General features: G+C 37.9%; 1 protein-coding gene across 9 annotated transcripts in view; it reads right to left on the bottom strand.

Moving 5' to 3' along the window:
* COBL (cordon-bleu WH2 repeat protein) overlaps positions 1 to 26,638 on the bottom strand; it is a 147,972-nt gene that overhangs the window by 30,636 nt on the left and 90,698 nt on the right. For 8 of the 9 annotated variants that reach the window (XM_052703495.1, XM_052703497.1, XM_052703501.1 and 5 more), the window contains 2 exons: positions 19,153 to 19,291; positions 16,115 to 16,285 (listed from right to left, as the gene is read on the bottom strand). In XM_052703495.1, coding sequence (XP_052559455.1) covers positions 16,115 to 16,285; positions 19,153 to 19,291 — 310 coding nt within the window. The remainder of the gene's footprint in view (positions 1 to 16,114; positions 16,286 to 19,152; positions 19,292 to 26,638) is intronic. The other variant, XM_052703502.1, reaches the window with a different exon arrangement.

Here is a 26,638-nt window from a genome sequence, read left to right on the forward strand (position 1 = left end):
TCAGTCCTCCAAAATGAGGATGTAGGTCAGCTTAGTAGTCTCAGTTCATTTAGCTAATAGAATTCCAGAAAAATTTCATTCAAGAAGTACCTCTGGAGGTCACCTATGTGAACATCCTCCTCAGAGCAAGGCTAACATGCAGCTTAGATGAGGCTGTTCATGGCCTTGATCTGCTGAGCTCCTAAAATCTTCAAGCACAGAGACACCACAGACATTCTAGAAAATCAAAAATCATTCCCTGGGCAACATTACAGCTTCTCCCCAAGATGAACTTTTTCTTATGCCAAATTAATTTCTTTTCCTCAGTCCAACTTGCTATTGTTGCCTCTTAGCCTTTTGCAGTGAACCTCTGAGAAGAATCTGGCTCTGCCTTCCTCGTCCTGCACTACAGCATTCAAACCCTCATTATCCTTCCCTTTAGCAGGATCAAAAAGTCCTGTGCACCTCAGCATCTCCATGTACATGTGCTCCAGCCATTTCAGAGACCTTCTACCAGGCTGCTGCCTTTGGTCTGGTTTGTCAGTATCTTGTCTGAGAGAATGCAAGATTGAGCCCACATTTGGACAGTGAGCACACATGTGGCTTCAAGACAGCCAAGCAGAAGGGAGCAATCCTTTCCCTTGATCTGCTGGCTGTGTTCTTGCTAGTGCAATTCAGTATGTGGTTAGTGCTTCATCACCATGAGGGCATGTTGCTGATTGATGCAGTCACGCATGTGACTCGCATTTCTCATATAATGTGTTATTTTCAGTCTCCTTCCTAGTCTTTTGTCCCATACATGTTTTCTTTGCCAACAGGTTCTTCTTACTGCAAAAAATCTGCAACTAGAAACTATCAACTCAAGTAAATGGCTGCTACCTCTTCCCATTTCAGACCTCCAGTTTTACCATCTGCCACACAAGAAAACAGAGAAAAAAAAGTTCAAAATAATGTAACAGATTTTTAAATAGGAAATTAACACATAGGACTTTATTATCCCTATTTTTTTCCCCACAATCCTTTCTTCAATGACTACAGAAATCTCTCTGGCCTCTAAAAAAACTGATATGTCCTAAAATACTCCTACTGTTGTTATAATGATTGTTATCCTTCCCCTTCTGGCACTCCTTTCAAACTCACTTTTCACTAGTTCCTTCGTTTTACAAAGACCTTAAGGCTCTGATGACTCCACAGTATAGCCCTCAACTGCTCAACCTTCTTCTACAAGATTAGACATAACAGATTCCAATCCTTTGCAAACGCGACACAAAGAGCAAAATGTTCTTTACTGCAAACAAGACCAAGTGTGCAAGTATCACCATGCTTGGAGAAAAATGAGTTAATAGTGCGAGTTTTCCACCTCCTATTACACACCATGAAGTATGATGGTGTCACTTTTTAAGAGTAAGCCAGAACTACATACAGGATGCTTTCCTGGCTCTCCTTACTTACGTGCAAGGAGCAAGGCAGTGTGCCTCACCTGTGCAGCTCAAAAGACTATGAACAGACAGCACAGATTAAAGAAGCAGGATAATGTGGAAGTATATTTAAGCGTATACAATAGATAGCTTCAGAGTTGTACTTTATAAATCATCATATGTAATACCAGAAACATGTTGTGATCAATACTGGGGCTCTTTGGAGGCCTTTGTGGGAAAAGAAACTCTAGATCTAACAGAAACTGTCTGACATAATAAGCCTGATGGAGAAATAAACCACTCTCCACATTTTGCTAGCAATTATTAGTCATAAGTGATAGATTTTGGTAATCTGCATCCTTTACAGAGGTGGTTGGCTTCAATTCAAGTATGCTGCAGAATCTAAATAAATGGACTGTGAAGGTGATTTTCATGAGCACCTTTGAGTACAGACGGTAAAATTGTCTGAAAAGCGTATGCGGTATAATGATTAAAACCAGAAATGATTAGTGCACCTATGCAATAAAACAATGTTTAATTAGGTGATTTTTAGGACCACAGAAGAAAAGGCCATTTGCTCAACATTTCTTCTTAAACTTCTCCATCATTTTCCCTGTCCATTCTCTTCTTGTCAATTCACTCCCTTCTTTGCTGTCTTTACTGTTAACAATTTCATCTAATCTGTACTACAGTTTCCTATTGCCAGCACAATCCGGGGAAAAGAACCATAAAACACTTTCGCATTGTAACTGTATTTTCTTTCCCCAGAGACTAGCTGCTAGCAAGCTCAGCAAGGAAAAGACAAAAAAAAACCTCCTAAACCAAACATGCATACCCACACACTTGTGGGATTTAAGAACTCATTCTGTGTTACAGAGATACCATTCCACTCCCAACCGTGCATTTATTTCTGATTGAAAGTGATTTAGAAGTTGAGAACTGTGGAAAAGAATAAGGTTTATCTGTAATTGACTCTCCGTTACTGAGGCCATCAGGAACTACATGCATACAAGTAAAAAATTTTGAACAGCTCAGTTCTGATTCCAGGACAAAGTATACTTGTTTTGTGCATATAAGTGCTTCTATTGAGAAATACTGCGCAAGTGAGAAGAAAATATGTGTGGTGCCTTCCTAACAATATAGATTTATTGTGCAGTAAGGGCAAAAAAAACCCCCAAAACTTGTTTCATTTAATAGCAACAGCTAAGAGTGAACTTTGGACTGGAGTGGAGGATAACTAAATGGAATTTCATCACCTTGTTGAGTTTTTCTGAGTTCTCATTCATCCTCACAGCACCTCAGTCCATTCAGAACCACGATGTTTCCCTTTGGTCCCCCACTCAGTGCATCCATCATGCTTCCTTACATCACCTTCTATCTTAGTTCAGAACAGCACCGACAGCACTGCCTGAAGTCAGACAGAGCCCTGAGAAAATGAAATGTTTCATGCACAAACCACTTGTCTAACTTACAATTAGGACAGCACAACATAACTCCATTTAACTGGTCAAAGCACACTTCAGACTAACCACCAATAATATAAATACCTTTGCAGTAGCTAGCTCCAAATTTAGATATGAAAATCTTTTCATACATGTCTGTAGTACAACGACACAAAGCTCACTCTTACCTCCTTTGTTGTACATTACCAGACTATTTCCCTCTCGGACCATCATCAATAGAACACCTGCTTCCTCTCCAAAGTTCAAACTCCAGCAGACCCTTCAATATAGTTTGGTTGTGATTTACTTTGTCAGTTACATTTGGAGGAATATTTTATCCTATAAAAACATACTTCTTTTCTGAATTAAGGATTTTCACGTTTTACTGTGCATTCACACTCAACTTCTCTCGTAGCTAACAAAATCGAAGACCAGAGTGTATGAAGTCTCTCCCTGAAGATCTTGCATAAGACCCCTCAGAGCAGCATTGCGCTATTATCAATGGACACTTCTTGGCTGTCCTGCAGATGAGACTTCCTGCTGGGCAGTGTGCAAACCAAGGGCAGCAAGACCAGGATGCTTGTCACAAAACACACTGCTTGGGACTGTGCTGTCAGCTAAGAGCTACTGACAAGCTGCGTAAAGGCCCATCGAGGCCACTACTTGCAGGAAGGACACTAAAGGACAGCTGTTTTTTCCAATAACATAGACATAGCCAAGAAATCACTGCATGGGGCAGGAATCAATTGCTTAGTACCACAAATTCCTATTCAGGCTCTAGCCACCTTTATCTTTTTCAGACATGCACAACGGTGAGAACTTCCTCATCAGGAGCTTAGTTAGGAGGGAATACGGGACAGGTGGAGAACATGGTGCTCACAGAACAGCTCTGCTGTGAAGCAGAGTCATGTCTGCATGTCATACACCCTTTGACAACACATGGACTAGATCAGGTCATTTCAGACTTAAGCAGAGACGAGAATACCTAAGTTAGAGCTGAATTTGGCTCATTCCTTCACAGTCCTCTTCTGAAGCAAGCTATCTCATCAATTGTGCTTTGCTCTCAGGCTCTCCTTCCCTGCTAACTTAGAATACCAGCAGGAGGAAATGCAAATAGGCAAACGTCGTAAGCGGATGTTACGCTTTGTAATGGTTTGTGTGTAGCAAAATGTTAATGGCAATACCTTCTCTGGTACTCCTGTGACCAGCACCCTCATGGAAGAAAAGGTCTTCTTTGGAAATGGGTCTTCATCTCAGCACTGACTTGGAATAAATTTTTCCCTTTCATATTTTACTGTTAGCATCGGGTCCTGCTTCCATTTAATCAGGTGGGTTTTGCCACTGACTGCAGTGGGAGCTGGATCGGACCACTTACTGATTAAAATGCAAAGCTGCAGGTATCTCCTCCATGGGAAGAATCCCCACAGGGAAAATCTATGTGCATTTTTATTCACGTGAAGCATTTTAAGACTTTCATTTACACAGTTCGTTCAATAATAACGTGCATGCTGTATAATGGGGTACCCGATTAAGCATGCTTAAGTGCCTTCCTGGAGCAGGGCCATTTCTAGAATATGATGGTTCACTATGAGCATATCCTCAGAACAGACACGCTAGTTTGGGAAATTTTTCACCTAAGTTAATGGATTTAATTCTGAATACGATCAGCATAAAAGCTCATTTTTCCTACGCAAAATTCTGAATTTTCTGTTTTTAATTTTTAGCCTCAGTTCTCACAAAAATAAAATTGAGAACATCACACTGATGTAGGTTTGAGTTTGTCTATGAAACTCTCTAACTTTTAAATCCTAAAAATTGGCCATTTTTTTTTCCTGAATTAGTCAGGAAAGGTAACAGTGCTAAAATTCAATTCCATGAGTTTCATCAAGAAGTAGAAGAACCTTTATAAATTATTAGAGAAAGAATATCTATCTATTTATTCATCTCATGACAGAGAGACAGAGGCTACAAGCTACAACAAAACTCCAGAGTTTATCTTTTTTTAAATGTCTAGAGAAACGAGTAATTAAAGCAGCAACTGCTTAAGGAATTACCTGATGGAGTCTGGAGGAGGAAAAGCAGAAAACAAAGAACAAGAAAAGGAAACACAAATCTTAATATTCAAGTTGTCTTTTAAAAGCAAAGTGATGAGATTTCCTTCTCCACCTATCTCTTCCTTTATAAGTATCTCTTTTAAAGATTTTGGTTTTTACCCCCAAAAAACCTATGCAACGATTCTGCTTGGAAAATTTTACACGTGTGACAGGTTACTGTACCAGTTTGTACAGTACAGTTTATACTGTAATGCTCTAACCTTATCTTCACTCTCCTGATTGCTCATCATAACCCTTGCACCTTAGAGTGGCCCCTATCAGACCAGTGCAGCATTGAGTTGGCGGCTTGTTATTACTCTTCACATCATGGCATGTAAGTTTAAAGACTTCTGTGCTTTCAGTCTGCTAATTTTCTCACAGGCACTAATTTAACTCCTGGAAAACTGCAAGGAGTTGCCTTGTGCAAGGATTTTTTTGTGTAAAAAAATTCAACCAGTGTGCTGCCAAAGCCTTGTATTATGAACAGTGACATGTATTTTGTGTACCCTGAGAGTGTAAAAAGGCCTTTTTAGTACAATCTGTGTCCCTGGTAGGAGTAAACTGAAGACAAATGATTTTATTTGAGGAACATCTGAATCACATCGATTAGCTTGATGAATACAGAACAGGAAAGCTGCCAGGTACAAAGGAAGCTGGGCATGTCCACAGGGGAGTGGAGCAAACAAGCAAATTACAGTATATGCATGGGTTTTTTTCTTCCTTTGACCAAATGTTTTCATTTGGAAAACTCGGACACTTAAACCTCAAAGTTTCTTTAACAGACCGGTCAGTTAATCAGCACAGCTGTTTCTGAAAGCAAGTAGAAAAGAAGTAAAAAAAAAAAACATGTATTTTTAAATCGTGACTGATCATGAAAATATCCATATATGTTGTGTTTAACCAAAATAATATTTCTTTTGGGGAAAAAAAAATAAATTCCTTTCTCTGGGAGGAAAGCAGGCTAAGTTTTACCGGGCAAAGGACAATCATGTCATTCCTGATCACTGATTGAACATGTCTGAGAGACTGTCAGTACCCAAAAAGAGTGTCAGATAAAACTGAGATAGCAATGTGTTCTTCCGATAGTTCTCTAATATACATTTCTGCTCTCTAATAACAAGAAGCGACATGGGCTGGCCCTTCTAGAGCACTCAGCTGGCCACTATTAAGCTGCCTTCATAAAGAGTCAAGCTGAAAAGTCTATTTAGCTTCCAAACTGCTCCTTTTGTTACAATCAACAGCCAACTGCAGAAAATTCTTACTGTGAATTCTAAAACTTTCCCAGTACTTTAGCTTTTTAAAACGTTCATACATTTCTTATATAATTCTTTATAATTCCTACAGATTACGAATTATAAGAATTCTTGAATTCTTGTCAAAGACTTTCCCATATAGGAACAGTTTAAGAATAGATTTTGGCTGAGAAAAAATGTTCATTAATTTTCAATGTTTTACAAAGTAAAAAAAAAATTTTTTCAATGCCTTATCAAGTGCTAAAATTGAGGAAAACTTTTTAAAATTAGGTATCAATAATAACCTTCATAATAAGCTTGAATGAAAAATATTAAGTATTCCCCTAGCACTGCTTATGACAGGTTCCATATATATTTTAGCAGTTTTACTTTCATCTTTTAATCACAATAGTCTTATAAAAAATATTTGCAAGTTACAGTGTTCCTTTCTCATTCTTTCCTCCATCTTCTTTAGGTCTTTGTCCTCCATTACACCCCACCTTCGCTTATGGTACAGTAGGTTGGAAAGTAATTCTTTTATCCATGCCAGGAACCAATTATGGAATCCACAAAAGGAGCTGACAAAAGAGGCTCTGTCTCCGCTCTCAGCCTTTTGCTCCCTCAGGCCCTAAAACCCAGAAGTGAATGTGCATGGACAGAATTCTCAATTTCTTAGAAGAAAGCAGGCAGTCATCTTAGTGAGTGCTTACTGGCTTAGAAGTGGTAATATGAAAAGCTGAGTATGAGTATCTTTGAGGTTGGGCGAGTAGTTTGGTATGAGCATTATCATCTACCTGGTACAGAAAACACAAGATTTTCAACTGTTTGCTTTCTGCATCGCTGTGTCATGACTACACTTGAATCAGCAGGATCTTGTACCACAAATTTTCATTCCAATTTGAACACCAACCACCTGTTTGATTTGGTCCATTACGCGTAAATGAAGCCTAACTTCCAATCTGTACTAGGGACTGAAGCTTGGAGACACACACAGTCACTCCATGTGCACATACTTGGCTGGACACAGATGTTTAGTCCAGCTTGCTAGTGAGTAAATGAAAGTTTCTCCGCTGGTATGGGTGTGACAGTTTCTAGAAGTCCCACAGAGTACATTTAAGATGCTACCCAGTTATTAAAGGTGAGACTCAAAAAGTTAATCTCTTATTCTGACTAAGGAAGAGGAAAACAGGGAATTTGGTTTCACTTAGAATAAACAAAGTTTATCCACAGACCACTTGTATGGCAGAATTGGGCTTCAAGGGAGTTAGAAGACGAGAAACTTTTTAATATTCAGTCAGAGTGGGAAATGGGAAGCTAAGTTTTACTCCACACATTATGAAGTAGATAAATAAGCAAAGAGCTAAATATGAGGAAATGAGATTAGAAAGACAATTTGATTCACTGGTGTCCAGTCTCTTGCTTATTCTAACCTGAAAATATTTTGTTATATTCAAAGGAATTACACCAGGGCCAACTTCTGCTCCAAGTCTGCAAAGTCTCTGGTATTATTTCCAGTACTATGACAGCAAGCTGAGTGAACATGTAAGGGAATGCAACATACACGCTTTATGCTGTTGCCTTTACAAAGGACTGCATCTTCTTCTTCAGTGATTTCTCCAGTCATGAGAAAAATGACAGAGATTTAGTGACCACTATTTAGAATCTGCTTACTGGAACTGAATAGAAAAATAAATCCCTGATGTTTAAGGCACATTCAAAGGATATAAAGGACTTAACAATTATGTACAGCCAGTGTATCATCTGGTTCTGACACAGCTCTTGCTACTGGGATAGTTCCTTTTAACAGCCGTTCACCACCTGTAGTTAAACCATTACAGAAGAACACACAATAAACATCACCAAGCAGCTTATTTGTGCCCAGAAAAATACAAGACCACCCTTACCCTTCTCCATCTCAGCAAAACACAGCAAAGATCATTATGAATAAGCTTTTCTGCATGAGCAAGAAATTAATTGTGTCACTTTTTGTTCTGTCAACTTCTTACATATTTCAGCAGTGGACTTCTGTATAGTGCCTGTATGACCAGAGAAGCTTATCTGCATACTGTGCATGAGATACGTAAAGAAGTGTGTAAACAGTGACAGCAAGTTTTCTCACTGTCCCTGAGGGGGGAGTTCATAGTTTTGCAATGACATTAGAAAACAACATGGCTGTAATTTTGGAGGGATGGAATAAGTTACATTCTGTCTTCTAAAATAACATGTATTTTAGTATGGAAAGTTAAATGGTGCCTACTGCATGAACTAAATATATATTGAGAGTCACGGTAGTGATGAGAAGCCAAGTTAGGGAGACAGAAATGCTGTTTTATATACACACGCTGAGAACAACTCTCACACTGAGGCACTTCATACTGCGATGGAACTGAAAGGAGGGCTTAAATGCAAAGAATGAGCATGTAAGAATCACACCCACAGTGCGGACTTTAAATATGCAGAATACAGGGACAGATGATGGGCATATGATAGACTGCATGGCCATGTTTAATAAATAAATGCATCACAAGCCTTTGCAATCTACCACATCATTTTGACTGGATGATCCATCTGCCTTTCACTCTCCTCACCACCTATTTGAGTACGTTAGACCCCACAGCCAGCTACAGATAACCCTCTATAAAAACTGATAAAAAAAATAATTTCTCCTTTCACAGATATATTTAAAATATTCTCTCCCCACCTCACTCAGAATAAGTTTCAGTTATGGACAGATAGAGCATATTTTCTACAGATAAAAATGGAATTAATTCAAAGCTTAGTATTCTGCAGCTCTGTTGCTGGAAAAGAAAAAATTCCAGTTGCTCAGCGCAAAAGACAGCATACATTTCAATCCTCAAAGATAAGTCATAAAAAAAGACAGAATTTCATGTAGAAAAATATTTAAGGGTGCTGGGAGAGTCTCTGAATCTTTGGTTGGAAGATGACTGAATGACTGAATTGCTGGTAACAAAGTCACTTGACTGTGGAAGAGGATGGACACTAAAACTATCTACACACACCTTTGAAATGCTACAACTCATGCTGATAAGCATTCCTCATAGAACACATCCTTTTAGATCTACACTCAATGTGGCCAACTCCTATGTACTTGCTCTTCAGCACATACATCAGCTGTATGCACTGATTTCCACACCTTGGGCACAGGCTACAATAAATACACAGGCAATGTCTGCACTGTAATAAGTAACAAAACATGCCAACACCCTTTGCAAACACACCTAGAGTTAAATTTTGAGGTCATGTCTGGAAAATGCCATCACAATAGCATCATATGCAAATATGATTTGGTTTCAAATTTGTGATTAAATTGATTAAAATAACAGAAAAACTACTTTTATTTTTAGTTGATGAACAGAAGAACTCTGTAAACCCCATTTATGTTTATGAGTTTCTTAAAGGCTGAAATTATTTGCATAAATGTGATGATACTTATAGTTTAACATTCACCTTTAGCATTATCCTTACTTGAAACTTACTGCAGATATTTGACAACGCTGGCTCCCTCTGGTGGTCAACATAAAATAAAAAAGTTTGAAATGTCTGGTCAGTAAAATCTGTCCACCACGAAGCCTAATCTGTTAATAACTCACAGGATTTTGTAGGGGATGAGGACGTTTATCATGCATCAAAATGGCAGTAATCATTAATCATACATCTGTCCTTATTTCCTAAAGGGACTGAACGTTACAGCCACCAGAGTCATAAAACTGCAAGTTATTTTGATCCATATGCTAACACTGCATTTACTTACCACACTCAAACACTTCCCAGCTGTTAGGGGTTTTTGTGTTTTCTTTCTTTCTTTCACCCCAGATAGAAAAGTATTCCTCCCTGAAGTACAGTCTTTCAGCAATGCTGTTTGGTAGTGCAGAAAAGTGATGAATAACTTAAATTTCTTACTAACTCTGGTAAGACCATTTTGATGGAGAGGTCTAGCATAGCAGTCAATTTATTATCACCTTCTCCATCTCATTCTCGTTACACTTCTCTTTTCTCTGTAGATAAAATGAAAGGCATAAAACTATGCCAATGCACAGTTATATCTCTGCTACCTTAAGACTCCATCAAACTGAACTAAACCGTCACTTCTTCCAGTCACTGAAAATAACAAACATACTCATTCATTTCCAGGAGCAGAACTGAGGTGGCTTCAGAAACCCTGGGTAAGGCACGGCGCAAGGAGGGATTCCCTGAGCGCACCGCAGTGCCGAGCTGGTGCTTGCAAACCAAACTTCCATCAAGTTCATGTTCCCATGGTCTCACTTTGCTTGAATGCTCTACCCCCTCATACACACATTATTAATGAATTAACAGTCATGAAATAGCTTATCTATGCGCTTCCATTGAATAGATTTGGATATAATGAGTGCCATTGGAAGTTCATTCCCACACTGTATATAATAAAGGGAGGTTTTAAACATGCTAATGTTGGAGCATGAGCACAACTGCTTATAACTAAGATGATTTCTTGTAAAGATACAGCTTTTCTTTTTTCTTTTTTTACCATTTAATACTATATGTGTGTACCTGGCATTTCTAAAACTTGAAGAAACAAAGAGTGAGCAAGAACAAGGAAGGACTTATGTTTTTGTTCTTTTTTAAAAAAAATTCAATTCTTCTTAAAGTTAAGTTTTTCTTAAATTCAGAGCTAGCAGTTAGAACTGGTCATCACGATTTTACACAGAAATTTCATGGAAAACCCAAATTTCTACAAAGACGGGGAAAAAAAAGGCAAAAGAGGCAAATTTGGCATTTTAATACAAAAATGAAATAAATTAAGGATGAGCAACGATTTTCTGAGTTTTTACCCATAGCACTTTCAAATTCAAGCAGACCATCTGGAAACAGCTTTTTAAAGCAAATTTGCCAGATAGGTGGTGAGGATTATAGCTGCATTCTTTCATGGCAAGGAAACCTTTTCATCAAAACTGTGACTTAGTTAAAAAGTTGACCTTCCAATAAGCTGAACTCGTGTAAATGCAAAGGACTGCTTTTACAGTATACTGCACTTTTACACTGTACTCAATACAAACCCCTTTGTTTTTACCACTTCATTATTCTGTTCGTATTCTAGTCTTAACTCCATGGGGCATGTAACTCTGTGGAGTTACAAATGGGATGTAAATACAGTAATAAGAATAGGTAAATTAGGTTCTTAATTTTCACATTGTGTATATCCACTTTTTTTTTTTTTTTTTTTTGAGAAGACGTACAATTAAACTATTGTCTTGTCTTAAGAAACTATAACAAAGTACCTGGCAGCATAGACAGATCAATTCCACTCCATTTTTATTAGAATACCTTAGGGTATTAAATATATATTCTTAGGCATCACTTAAAACTTATTAACTGCATGTCATATTTGTATTAAAAGGCATCAAAACCCTTTCTAGTCATGTTTCACATGTAGGAATGCTTTGTTTTGTTATTCTTCATTTTGCCTACCTGGAAAGGATTCAAGATGAACATGATTGTTTGCTTGAGGGTAAAACAATAATTTTTCATCATTTAAATTAGACTTCTGTATTGCAACTCACTAATTTAAGAAGCTTAAGTGTCTTAAATCATGGCACATGTGAGGTCAGAACAGTTCTGGGTGTGTGCACCATTGCAACTCATAAAATGTATGTTTATAATTCAAAATGATTAAAAATACATGCCTTATGGGCCACTCACACGAAGAAATTTCTTCAGTGCAAATAAATTTTTGGTAAGTACATTCCTGTAGCTGATATTTTAATTATAACTCACTGAATATTCCTATTACAACTGTAAAAAGGAGAGTCATGGAACGAGATTTATCTTGAGCAAAGAGCATTTGCATCGTTTGTTACAGAAATAGAACACACACCTTGAATGCCATAGAATGACTCCAACATCAAGATAAAATTAATCATACTAACCACCAGGATGAAAGCACAAGTAAAGCCTATGAATCAGTATATTTGGTACTGATTCTTAGTATTATTTAGGCTTCTTTTAATCAGACAGATCTTTCTAGTTCCTTTTTTCTTCGCATCTTGAATGATAGCCAAGATACAGAAAGAATCCTGTACTTCAACTTAACTAGGCCATGCCCAGTTCTACTTTTGTTTCAAAGGAACAAAACATATGCAATGAAGGAAAAATAAGATATATTTGAGAATGTAAAATGCTATACCTAGGCTAATAGAAAAAAAGAAAAAATGCTTTTAGGGAATTTTCATGAAATCTTCAGGTAGTACTGAGAGACACCCTTCCCCCATACCACACACTGTTTGAAACACCAAATCAAATTAAACCATGACTCAAAGTAAAGAGAATCCTTCAAAAAAGAACAGACAAATGTACAGATAATGCTTCTGAGGCTGATATATAGATTTATGTAACACAGCATTCAGTTCTGGAGCATACATCTCACAAATGAGTATGAAATGAACCTCAGCCAAAAATAATCAATAGTAATTAGAAGAGAATGTGAAAGTTCAAAAAGAAAGGAAGCCAAAATCTCAGTCAGAAAAAACAAAGGTTCTTTTCCAGCAGGGAAGGAAGAAAGGCAACAGAAGAATCGGGGTAGCAGAGGCAACAGGATGTTCAGAGGTATGAAGGTCATAGGAAGAGGGTCTGTCAGACGCGCTTGTTGTATGAAGGGAATGATGCACAACAATAAACTGTTGGGGGAAAAAAAGAGTAAAACAATAAAATAATGAATACTGTGTAAGAAACACAACAGAATGGCTAGCATGCTCAGCAACCTTCAAGAACCAGATGCCCAAAGGAACTGTCACTACGTGCGCCCATACACTGAAATTCTGAATTCCGCAGATACTCTGAGACTGGCTCCCTGGGTTCAGGTATAAGCTAACTCAATCCCAACAATGTGACACCTACTGATATGCAATGTGTCCACAAACTTTGCTTAACTTGGCCTGAATTTAAATTCTCTAGAAAGTACAAGGTACTGGAGATTCAAATTCATTCTTTTTCCTCAGATCAGGCTGGACAAGTATGAGGCATGATGGTGGTATGAGCCCTAATGTCATCCTTACCAATTTTCCTGTTTTACAGATCATCTGTAAGAAAGGAAAGACTGGGCCACTTGAAAGACTCCTTCTGCGTCACTGCATTACGATAAGCCAACAAAACTACCTACTCAGCAATCTCCAGTTCTCAATTAATTTGGAACCACGTGTGGTTTTCTTTCTCTGACTTTCTGTACCTGTTTTTGCCTTAACAAAGTCCAACCCTTAAGAGACTATCCCTACTGACTGTGGAAGACTGCATATATATCCAAGGTGACTGAAGAAACATGACCAAATTGTGAAATAGTCACAGCTTTTGCCAAGTGGCTTATAGTACCCATCAATATATCACTGACATAATGAAAATATAATTAGATTTGGGGACAAGGCTCCTTTCTACTCAGATTCTTGAAATGCACTGGGTATTACCCAGTTTTTTGAGACTTCTCAGACAATATGACATAACCAAAGCCATGCAAAAGAGGTGACAATCTCCATTTCTGTATTACCAAAGCACAGTTATTTAATTGTACAGTCACAGGCCATGAAAAATTTGATTAGTAAGATAAGGAAGAAGACAGGATCCCATAAACATATCATTTTAAACATGCATACAACATGCAGCTAAAAGTCAGCAAGACCAAAATTAACAGGAAAGCCCATGAAATGAGAATAAAAAGATTAAAAACCAAAATCCAGTTGGAACAATTGCACTCTTGTTTGTTTGAAAGACTCTTACCACTAGAGCCAGAAAGCCCAAATATCTTAGCAAAAGCCCTATTCATGAATGACTTATGCTTTACCTAAGTTTGGAAAACTCCATGAAGAGCAATTACCAACATCCTCTATGAAATGAAAATTCCTCAACGTGGATTTCTCAGAGCACAATGGGACAACTGTGTGTCTGCTGGGAAGGAACGACGGGTGGGGCAGTGCCTCACAAACTATGGCAGATCATAAAGAACAAGAATTTAAACTCCACACGATCACATAATTATAATTTCTGAATGGGAATCACATCTTGTCAAACTGCTGCTGACAGTCACCCACTCAGCAAAAAGAGACCACAATCATCATCAAAGAAAGCTGTTTTGAGAGTCTTTTCAGAACAAATATGCCTTTCATCAATATCTGGCATCAGTAGCTTATCCTCCTTCCCACCTTGTTCTATGAGAAAACACATTTACTGAGGTTAGAGTCAGGAAGATTGAAAACTTTGTTCTTCTTTGAATCTACCGCCAAAGTCCTATTTGCAGTGCTTGAGGCATTCTCAGGCAATAAAAACCATCATTGCAAAACTCTGTTCTTTACCACTCAGTCACTACAGTATCTAAGCACCTTTTGGAATTGAATTAGGCAATGTAATTAGCATACATCATGTGTGCTGCTTACTCTCATGTGTACATCTACACACGTTTCTCTCCTGTAAATCTATATGCGTAACTCTATCTATGTAGCGTACAGCGTAATTATAAAGCTAAACTTGTCCCTCTCCAACACTGATGCTTCATGTCTAAAATAAATATTCACTAAACACTACGGCTTTGCTCTCAATAAACCAAGGATAATAAAAGCTCACATTATGTTTCCATGTACAAGCTTAATCAAATCATTTTGGCTAGGATATTGTGTTTGTTTAAGAGCAAATGATCAAGCTGATAATATCAGCGCTGCATTGATTAAAGTGTATTTGATCAGCAAGGTAGATCAGGAAAGCATTGCAAAATATTGGAGTGGTAGAAACTCAAATGAAGTAGAAATATTAATGTAAAGAAGGTCACAACAGATTTTTAATAAAGAGAATACTGTAGGCAAGCTGATGGTATCTAGCAAAGAAGGATTTTAGGGATGATACGATTTCTGTGCATATGTTGGTAAATAAATGAATTTGAGTTAATCCTCAATAAGGGTCAGGTTTTCTGTCAGAATGGATTGCCTCAGTTTTTTTCTCTCCCCACAATAAAACTCAGCAATCATTATTTCCTTGGCACAGTTACAAAAGCAACACAACACCATAGATCAGTTGGTACTGAGCAGCAAAACCACCAACATTAAAGTGTCAGCTACTGCTACCTGTAGAATAATTTCAGTAAGAAAACACCCTGGAAAGAAATCCTTGTCAAATTAGCAGCTAATGGAGGGATTTCTCTACCCCGTGGCTTGGAGACAGACTCCTAACCTTCAAAGAAGTGTCCATGTGACGCCATAATACGCAGAGCTTTGCTGCCTTTACAGGATCTCCACGGGTGTGCAGGTCAAGCCCACAGGGAATACACTACATGATCAAAGACTTGGATCATGTACAAAGAATTAAAGACAGTCAATGGACAAGCAGGAAAAAGTAACGAAAACGTGCTTTTCACAAATACCCAAGGATGTGGAAACTATTTTATTATTTTTGTCTGATAACAGTTAGGCCTCGAGGGGAAGAGCACACAAAAGAGTATCCAGAGATATCAAGGAAAATGTATCCATTAGGACAGGAAGGCCTTTAACAACATACAGATCGTGTAAATGGTTTAATTTTCCTGAAGGGAGACACCCTGCAGTTTTCAACCTAGACTCACAGACCCACTGACTCCCAAAGGAATTTGTCTCTGCAGAGAGAAAAAGTGTTAGCACAGGAAATCAAAGACGGAGAATTAATACAAGGCAGTGAATTTTTGCTTCCGCTTGGGTGAGTTCAAGTGTTTTGATCGTTGTTTTAAAATGTTGTTAATGGCCAGGGATCTCTAGCAAACCTGCCTGCAAACAAGTGCTTAATTTACTTTGCATTAATTAGTTACACTGCATTGGACATTTCAAAAGACAACAGGCTGGAAAAAAGGGAAAAAACAGACACATATGTACAGAGAGGAAAGTCTGGAAAAGCTACCCCTGAGAGTAATCATCAGAGATGAAATCAAATACATATATTTTGAAACATACGTTTAGGTACCAGTTTTGTTGGTGCTGTAACATCTGCTTCTCTGTAAGAGACTGCTGGATCCATATTGTCTCTTTCAGGAGGAGGGTAAGGTGGGGGTGGGGGGATCACTAACTGGGGTGGGTCACGAGTGGGGCCCCTAGGAGGCTTTTGTGGCACCTGCCGTCCATCACCTACAGGGGATCAATTGACTAGTTACTTCAGCATCAAGACAATAACTGCTGTGCTTACTGTTTTTATAACATGCGTTGATTTTCCTTTACCCATATCCGAAGTTCCTCTGAATACAATTCTGCTCTTATTTAACCCCAGGTAATTAAGGGAGAAGGAAAAGCCTGGACTCCTACATCAATGAGAGTAGAACCAGGCCCAAAATATACATGTACATCACAACTAACAGTTGATATATTTATCGGTGTTTTGCCAAATAAGGAAGGTGAAAAGTAACTGAAAAAAAGTGGGGGGGGGAAAAAAAAAAAGCTATACAAGGAAATGAAACATGAGAAAGTTATATTATTCCTAAGTATCAAAGTTAATGAATTTTTCACTTCTAGGATACTTTATGAGACTATTTTCCTCACTCTGTAAGAGAAGAAAGGAAAATGTCTCAAATCAGTATTTTTAAGTAGGTATCTTGACAGGTTCTTCTTTATCTAGGTAGTTTTTGTATCATTTTGTCACCATGGGGAAGCAGCTGATTAAGTCATTCTTAAAAAAAACTGTTAAGCTATCATAGGAAACACTCATAATTTTGACTGGGAGCCTATTTCAATCCTACATGCAATAACTAGATAGATAAACATCACTGCACTATGCTGCAGTGCTGAAAAGATGCTGCCGGTTCGTAGTGCATAGGCCTAGAACAACTGCAATTCAAAATGTGCTCAGATGCTGAAAGCAAGCTGAAGAAACACAACTGTCTGTTTGCTCTGCCCTCATGCCCTGCCCTAGGCATCTGCACATTGGTCATTGACAAAAATGGATACTGCTGATGGACCTCTTGCCTGCTCCATTTTCACTGCTACTGCACTCTTATGCTCATGCTCTGGTGCTGTTGAGAAAGGGAGTAGCACCAAGAATGAGGAAAAAAGATTAAGCCATTATGATTACTAGTTAGGAGTCACCAGTTTGAAGAGACTCACAACACAATTAAATGCTGCCAATATGCATTCTTTTTAACTGCTATGAGAAAACAGCATAATGCTTTGGGATCAGAGCAAGTGAGTCAATATTAAATACTGAAGTGCACCCCACCTGCCTGTTTGAGAATATTTTAAATAAGATCTTTTGCTCAGATTCATGAGGTTAAGTTGGGAGATGCACAGGTAGCTTTAATCCTTTTTCATCATGAGGCTGCCTATTTCTCACAGCACATTTCCCCCTCACTACTGTCTTGCTTTTTTCACAGCTTTTCTTTCCTGCTTTCAGAGCCATCTGTGCTTTCTCATCGTTTTCTCCCAAGGACCTAAAAGAGAAGCTGTTTTACCAATCTTCCTTTGCTGTAACATTTCTTCTTGTTAATAAACGTATTCATTCAAGAAAGTAGCAGAAAATGAGAAGCACTGAAGATTGAGCTACCGTGGGATAAGCTCTTTGTTGGTGTAATTAATAAGGCTCCACTAAAGTAAACGATACTAAACCCTACATCAACAGTCTGGCCAGCAAGCGCTTACGTACACAGCACTGAACAACTAGAAGTGGTTCTGCTCTGCTTTATTTCAGCTGCAATACTGAGCACTGATACAAAATAAACTTAACACTTAAAAAAAGTTAAAGCACTAAGCGTTATCAATCATCAACTTGCAATAGGGCAAGATGTGAGAAGTGTCAGGCTGTGACATCAGCAATAGTTAAGACTATTTGCTGAAAACTCCTGTATTATATAGCACAGACATAACATTCCCCTTGGGGGGCTTAAATAAGAGATGTCAATGGAGTTGAGCATGTCACAAGGTAATGGACTCCTGCTGCTGCATAAATGCTGAGGCATTAAATGTGAAGCATTTACTGAAAATAAATGTTGGAACAAAGCCAAGAGGTTTCTTTCTAAACTGTGAGGCATTCGTAATGTAAGCAATTATGTATGACAGGATGTCATATCTGTATGTCTTAGGCACTTTATGGAACATGAGGTCAAAGGCATGAACTGAAGTGCACGGAGTGCATTACAGCACTTAGAGAATGATTCTCCTAATGTACTGAAAAATGAGTTCCAATACGTGGGGTTATTATCTCATATCTTTACCCATCGTAAAATCACTTTGTTTGCTAAAAGCATAATCTTGGGGTCCTCACTTGGGCAAAGCTCCCACCGACCTGAATGAGCTTGCAGTCAGATAACAATAGAGGTCTGGGAGACCATTTTTCACTATTCCTATATGACAGTAAATGTGTCACATACAGCTGAAGACCACAGTTCTTTGCTGTCTCCAGCTACATATGGAGTACCTTTAAGAACACCAGTTCTTTTCTTCTAGCTATAGACTAAGGAGAAATAAATTTAAAATAACATCAAGAAACACATTCAAAATAAAAACTTCACAGAACATGGTGAGTCGATAACAAACTTTTGGAGGACTACAGGAAAAGAAAATGTCTTTCAGTTTTAGGAACATGTAGGAGAACCTGAACAAGCTTGACTGTACTTAATTCTAGTAGAATTCCATGGCTACAGATGGATTCAGAGTTGCCTGGCCTATTTCCTCATTTCCCTTTTACTAGCAAAACCACCATGACCTTAGAGGCACGGAAAAGGCCCAGGACAAATGCTTTGGAATATCTAACTTGTACCAAACATTCATATTGTCCACAGAATTATCTAGCTTTTACTACTCCATAGTCCTCTGAACGGTGCCATTAAAACAAGAGGCAATATACAAATACTTATTTCCAGACTTTCATTCTGTAGAATAAATGTATTTTTTTCCTCCCAGGTTATAACATTTCCCAACTCACAGCATAACAGAATTAAGAAAACTCTGAATACTAAGTGCCAAAAGCACATGCATGGATTTACACAGGAGAAAAGAATGCCTCTTACCCATTGTGCTCTTCCTCTTGTCTTCCATCTCTTCCCTCCTATTTGGCATGGCAGGAGTAGGTGGAGCAGACTGAGTTGGTGGAAGAGGTGCACGCCTCTTCTTTTTCTGTAGATCGTTAAGCGATGCTCCTTGTGAAATCTAGTAAAATTGAAAAATATGCAAAATAAAGGATGTGTTGGTGGTTTTTTTTTAAGTTATCAATAGCATAAAAAGTGATTGTCATATGACCTAATTTATTTAGCACACAGAACCATCAAAATATTTAAAGTAAGTATTTACAGTAACAACAAGAGATTGATGAGACAGAAAACAAGAGGTATAGTAATGCACTCAGACAACGATAGGCAAGAACTGCAAAGAAATGTCACAAGAGAACTACCATTCTATTCCATTAGACACTTGTGGTAGGAGACTGGAGAGCAAAGCATAGTACGAGACTACGTGTAACAGCTTAACTCAGACTATGCTCTTGTTTGTACAATTGATTTCTTCAGATCTTAAATTATGGTTAAAGACTGCAAATCAGTATATGTAGGGAATAAATGTTCTCTTATTTCTTTCATTTTCCTCTCAAAATGATGCTTCAGGACTTGTGAGAAGAGAATCAAAATCTGAAGTCTGTTTGTATAATGATTAGAGATGATACTGTAATCGATTTATATTTACTGGACTTCTCAGACAAAGTTCCAAAGATCTCTAGCACCTCTACATCCAAAAACTGCAACATGTTGGTTGGCAAGCCAAAACTTCATGACTGTTTACAGTGCTTTTTATATTATGAAAAATTTTATTAAGTGTCTTGGGTTTCACTTCATTGCATAATATTTTCTTTTGATCGTTGGAACATAGCTCTGTTCTCCTTCACCAGAAAAATAATTAAAAAAAAAAAAGAAAGCAAAAAACGTGTATGAAAACCTGCTGAATCTTCATATTTGAAAAGTACCAGCAACGATAGACAGAACCAGGCACAGCTGAGGCAGAGGGCAAAGCTGCCCACACATAGCATGCTGTTCCTCAGTGCTCCCTCATATCGCTTCACTGCTCCGTCCATCCTGATAATTTACCTAGCTGAAGATACTTAATATAAAGAACTGCCTGGTAGTTTTCTAATATTAACAAAGGCCTAATAATAACCCTTCCTTTAATCCAAAAGACTAGTGAATTCTTCAAATACATTTGTTGTGAGTGATTTCATTAAATCAATACCAGCTTCACACTGCTCACAGGTATTATCAGAGATCAGAGGAAAAGCATTCATTTGTATGTGTCCTTTCCTAGGCTGAGTGGAAACTCCGGGCGTAGACAAATTTTACAAAGAACAGAGCCTCCATCTCTTAACCTTCCTTTTTAGAAGTCCTCAAGACTGATCTGGTTTATAAAACAAGGAAACTCAATTACCACCCAGCAGGACAATGCTCTAACCACAAAGCCACAGGACATGTAGATGCTCTCCACCTGTTCTCCAGCACACGGAGAAATCTGGTAGTAACCAGACTGCCATTAGAGTGCATTAACCAGGATGGGCTGCAGGCTCCAGCAAACAGAGACTGAAGGTGGGGAAAGAAAGGTGTCCTGGTTTTGGGCTCCACTAACATAGACTACTTCTGAATTTTATATTAAATATCCATTGGACACAGCATGTGATTAAAGCCAGCGAGGCCAAGCTAGATAAAACTAAGCACAGCCAGCGGCCAAGAATGTTGGCCAAAACTTCACGGAACTTGAAAAAAATACCCTTCTCTTCAGAAAAGAGCACCAAGCCAAACATTCAGTAGTAGGTACAGCAAAAACTGAGAGTTTCTTAGAAAAAACTTTTATTCAAATTATTATTATAAATGGGGCACCTTTCAATGAAGAAACTGTCTGCTAGTTGTTAGAAACAGACTACAAATGACTAAATTGGATTTAGTATTTTTTTAAAAAATGTTCACTGTGCCAAAATGCCCTATATGCAGCTCAATAAAGATGGGAACCTGTTCAGCGAAATAGACTCATCTGGCTCTGGTTTTGCAGACTAGGAATTACATGGAGGACAGCTACCTAATTCATTTTCATGCTTTTTTAAGGCAATTGGGAAAAAAGCACCTAGAAAAAAAAAATCACGTATCTGCTTTGCCTTTTAGAATAAGCAAATACATTTAAGCTTTTAATGCTTGATTCTTTAAGGTGGTACTTTACAAAAGGGTAGTCAGGCACTGGAAATGGACTGCCCAGGGAGGTGGTGGAGTCACCGAGCCTGGGGGTGTTCAAGGAAAGGCTGGATGTCGTTTGAGGGACATGGTTTAGTGGGAGCTATTGGGAATAGGTGAACGGTTGGACTGGGTGATCTTTTAGGTCTTTTCCAACCTTGGTGATTCTATGATTCTAAAAAAGAGAGAATCGTCAAAGCAGGGATAAGACTGAACATTAAAATCTGACACTAGTGTCCAAAATTCAGTAGCTACAAAAAATCATCTGAAAGACAGGCAGAATTAGAACTTCCCCCACACTTGATAAGTACAGGCAACGACTTCTGCAGCTACTTAATAGCATTTTTTAGCTTCCAGATTCACTTATGTCTTTCCAAGCAGAAAGGTCACTTTACTTGAGGATAAAAATGGATGACTGGTGATTTAAATGATAAGCCTAGGAAATCTCGAGAATCAAGACAAAAAGAAAAGTGTTTTTCCACTTGAAATGATAGAGATCAGTAACCAACCCTCACTGAGTACCAGGTAAGTGAAGCATATTAGTCTAGTATAACCAAATTCCTAAAATATATGTTATGGTGTTACAAAGAAGAAAGAACTCTTGAGTGAAGCCAATTTATATCAGCTGTACGTGTTCTTATTTGGAGGAACCTTCTAAGGAACATTAGACAGATGTATGGGTAAATAAACTACTACTGATGAAAAAAAAAAGCTAAGGAATAGACAGTACACAGTGGCAATAACAAAAGTTTGGTCAAATACACACAAAAACTTGTATCGTATAGTCAGCTAAGCAAAGCATACTTCACAAACACCATAAAGAAGATGAACACTGCTGAAAGCTAGACAGACTGCAATGTATATAAAAGAGACTAGTTCAAGAACAGGTTGTAAAAAATTGTTAAAGTAGTTCTTTAAAGCTAACCTCAGTAAACACATGAGGCTAAACATCAATACCAAAAAAACACAGAGAACATTCTGTTTCCTTCTTGCAATTGTATACACTGAAAGAATAGAACTTGAAAATAATTTGTTACAGCTGGCTGCTTATTTATAAAGAAATCAAGCCTTAACAACATTATCTGAAGTAATTTCCCATTCAAATTTTGTTACAGGAGTCCCGCTCCGAGTGTAACAGAGTATTTCCGATTCTTAGCACCTTCAAATACCATTTTTTAAGGAACTAGTTGAAATTACTAGGTGATTTTCAATTCATGCAACACTTAATAACGCATTTAAAAGTCATGTCTGTTCTCTGACTATAACTAATACCATCAAGTGAACTAGAGATGAATGAAGTGGGTCAAAAGGACCTAAATCTGACAAACAGTGTCGTTTGTTTCCATACAGATGACAGCAAATATGATAGAAAAAAAATCCATTAAATTCACATCATGGCTCACATGTTGTTTGAAAAATTTTTCCAATGCTGCAGACAAAATATTTGAGAAATATTCTGAATGTGGCTTTTATCTGTCAAAGTTCAAAACCTTCATTAAAATTGGAGGGCTCAAAAAATACTTAAAGCAAAACAACGTCACGATGAGGCGATGTGCCCAAGGAATGGAGGAAGGGTACCCACAAGTACGATGATAGTGAATTCTAATCAGTAGCATTTGACAGTCACCTAAGTTGCAAAAGGGCCCTGGAGATTATACCAGTAAATATACATATGTATATATAAACATTTTATGCATAAGAGTTCAGTATTTTGACTGGGTTACACTGCCCCAAATAAGCTGTCATGAAAAATATTAATGTAGATTGAAGGAAACAAAAGCCAATGATCATCAAAAATTCACTGAATATTCAAAGATATATTCAAAGGTTCTCAAATAAACTTCCAGTAGGAGGTCTACTCCTTCGCCTTGCCTGTCTTGACTTATAGGTCAGCCACCGCTTTTGTTTAATCACTCCCCCCACTATTAAGCTTCTAATTGTAATGTCTATCTGTGTAATTACTTGCTAAGTCATCTGGCAAATACCATGGTACTTTTATTTTATATTTGGTAACTATTCAGTTACCAAACTAAGCCAAAATATACTGCAGGCTTACTGCTCCCCAAATAACTTTTTTCTGCAAGCCAGAAACCACACTGATGTATTGCACTGCTCTGTCCTCCAACATCTCCCAGCTCTGCTAGTCACCTGCTGACACTGGCTATGTATCTGTCTTGTCGATCACTACACTGACCAGGAAAGAAATCTCACTGTGCTGTTTCCAAAGACAAATTAACGACTGCAACAGCACATTTGGAGAATCACACATATCCATCTCTGGCCTGTTAAGGGCAGCCCACAAGCACTTGCCACAGATGTTAGAGAACAAGGGTCTGGGCTTAATTCAGCCTTGAAAGATGCTTCTAGTGCATCCTTAAATAACAAAATACAGCACTGTTCTAATTACTACAATTTTATCTTGCCAATTAAAGTATGAAGCAAGTAGGAATTTATTTCAAAATGGTGATACTAGCAGGTAAAAATGCTTATGCTAATGCTAGAAACCCAGCAGCGTTTTGTGGGTTTGAGATGAAAATATCACAAAACTTCTAAATTGGATGCTGAAAGCCACCTTTGGCACTTTCTGTGTACTAATGCCTTTCAAACAACATATTCTGTCCATTTATTGAATAGTTGTGGAAGACCTGATGATCTTGAACAATTGCTGTGTTGGGACACAGAGACCAGAAGTAAAAGACACATTACCCTCCTTCTGCCAGGAGTTATTTTGGGGCGAAGAGGTGAGAGCAGACACACACTTTTTGAAGGACTGAGACACGAGCCTGGAAAAAAGCTCAGTGATTTCAGCTTGGAAGCACAACTAAGGGCACAAAAAAGGATCAAACCAAAAACTGTAATGGGAAGACTCCCTTGGACTTGCACGTTAAAAGCAAACAGCACCTTCTTCAGTTACTTTTGGATGAACAAGGTTTCCACTGAACAACTATGGGTACCTCTTACCATATTCCGTGTCTACACCCCCTGGAGAAAGTCTCAAGGAATCGTAGACAGCTACAAACTGTTCTAAGTGTGCCTTAGAAGAAATCTCCTCAGTGGACCCAGTCAACACATGTCTGTAGTGTTAAAAAAAAGCGTTTGGTTTGCATTTCAAAATCCAAACTACTCTTTCTAGTACTTCCACGAAAACAAGAAACATTTGTCTTACAGCAACAGATTCTTCCTTTCACTCTCACTGCTATCACTTTGACACAGATAAGGAAAAAAGGAAACTTGAAAACCTAACAATTTTCCAGGGTTTGATTTTTATCAAAATCACCATTCAATTATTTTATTTTTGCTTAAACATCCTAGAAACAGATGATAAGCACATTTTAGCAGCAAAAGAATTATATTTGGACTAAGGACCGAATGCAAAGGATGCCCCATCATAGCTCAGAGTATTCAAGCATTTTATAGCAAATAACATAAAATGTGTGAAGTAAGCTCATATACTCTCTTGCTCATTTATCTTTCTTTATGCAACATCACAATTTAGTATCTTCCACTGTTTTACAGAATGTTAGTATTGCTGTGACTTCTGTCTCATCTGTATATAAAACATGCTGTTCAGGGAAACAGCGAGTGATTATCTGTAGAAATTACTTTTAGAACCAAATAAGGAGCACTGGAAGAACACACATGGATTCAATTGCAGGCATGTCTTAACTACAAATTGATTTCTGTCATCCAACACAGACATGACACACACTGATTTAAGCAAGCCAGATTTTGACACAACTGTTGCTGATGATACTGTGTGGGTCAGAATGCCTACTTAACTGCAAGAGTGCTTAAGTATCAACCACAGAAAATTCTGTTAGCTTTTAAGTAAACAAATGACAGTATCACATCTGACTATCCCAACCCCTTTCTCCTCACAAAGAACTGTACAGTATCTTGAAACGAGAAATTTCACAATAAGATCTAGAAACAAAAAGACAATTTTTACTAATTGTTTTCTAGATATAATTGTAATTGCACTGATGCTTTTTCAGCAGTGAATGAAAGACAAGTATAGGTTGGTATGCTAGTAAGATTTATGGCTTGAGAGTCTTTAAATACATTTATTTTGTATGATTTTGTACATAACTTAAAGCAATTGTGAAAAAAATATTTTGATCCAAGAGGAGCCAAACTAGGAAAATCAGAGAGATAAATCTTTCAGCTGCAGAAGAGACATAAATCTGTCCTCGACACTTGATGATATAAAAGCTACTCCATCCAGATGATTCTGTGCTTTCATGGGGCAACAGATTCCTCAACACGCCTAGCACCAGAAACCACAAGAAGTCCCAAATGAACATTAATTTGTCTTAAACAACATTCACTCGTATGTCTAATATTCCCTGGACTGGTCATATATTATTAGGCTTCTCACTGACATTAAGCATAAACTGACCCAGAGAAATTCTGGGAACTCCCTAAGAAATAGAACTTACAAACAACTGGTGAGGCCAACCACTGCCAGTTACATTGTTATATTGTCTATTTAGCACTTACTTTCTTATTGGGCAGTACTCCATTTCAGTTAACTGAAGACAGAATTTTTAATCTCTGAGTATGTTACAAATGGCATTCAGAAGCGGCAGTCTGATGTTTCCCAAAAACATGTCTTTGTTGCAGATTGCATATGAGTGGTGGGATATTTAAAATGCCTGCTAGGATTCCATGCAATGCAACAACATATTGTAAAAGCAATATACACAGATATACTCACAACTTGGCACATGGGAACAAATTAAAGAGCACAATATTTGAAAAATTTGTCATTTTGATTAAAAAAAGCATAGAAATGATCACACTCTCAGAAACTAGCAAGCTATTTTGCTGCATCAGGCATTTTTGTTCTCTACATCTTGGTTTCCTAGTTCTTGATATCGCAAACCCAACAACAGAAGGAATAATGATAAATGTAAAGAAAGAAATTAAAATAAGCGATAGGAAGTTAAGAAATGAATGCTGCTAAAAAGATTGATGACCTGACATTTGGATCGACCCAGTGTATTGTGTTACTTTGGATACACCAGTTTCACATGGCACATTTCTACATGGGGAAATCTCAGGCTGCTCCCCAACCCAACACCAGCTAACTCATCTCTGATAGTTGGGCTCACGAAATGGCTGTGCCTCAGTCATATTCATGGCCTCAGTTTCTGAGCTGCGTTCCTGATAGAAACGTTCAGTCACTGTATCAAATTAGGAAGTCAGGCTTGTAAGAAGGGTGCAAACTGTAGTTCTATTCTGAAAATACCATATTATTTTACCAATTATTTTAATTAGATGCCACAAAATATTG

The sequence above is a fragment of the Tympanuchus pallidicinctus genome, unplaced genomic scaffold, assembly GCF_026119805.1.
Source record: "Tympanuchus pallidicinctus isolate F22 unplaced genomic scaffold, pur_lepc_1.0 scaffold5, whole genome shotgun sequence".
In the NCBI taxonomy this organism is placed as follows: Eukaryota; Metazoa; Chordata; class Aves; order Galliformes; family Phasianidae; genus Tympanuchus; species Tympanuchus pallidicinctus.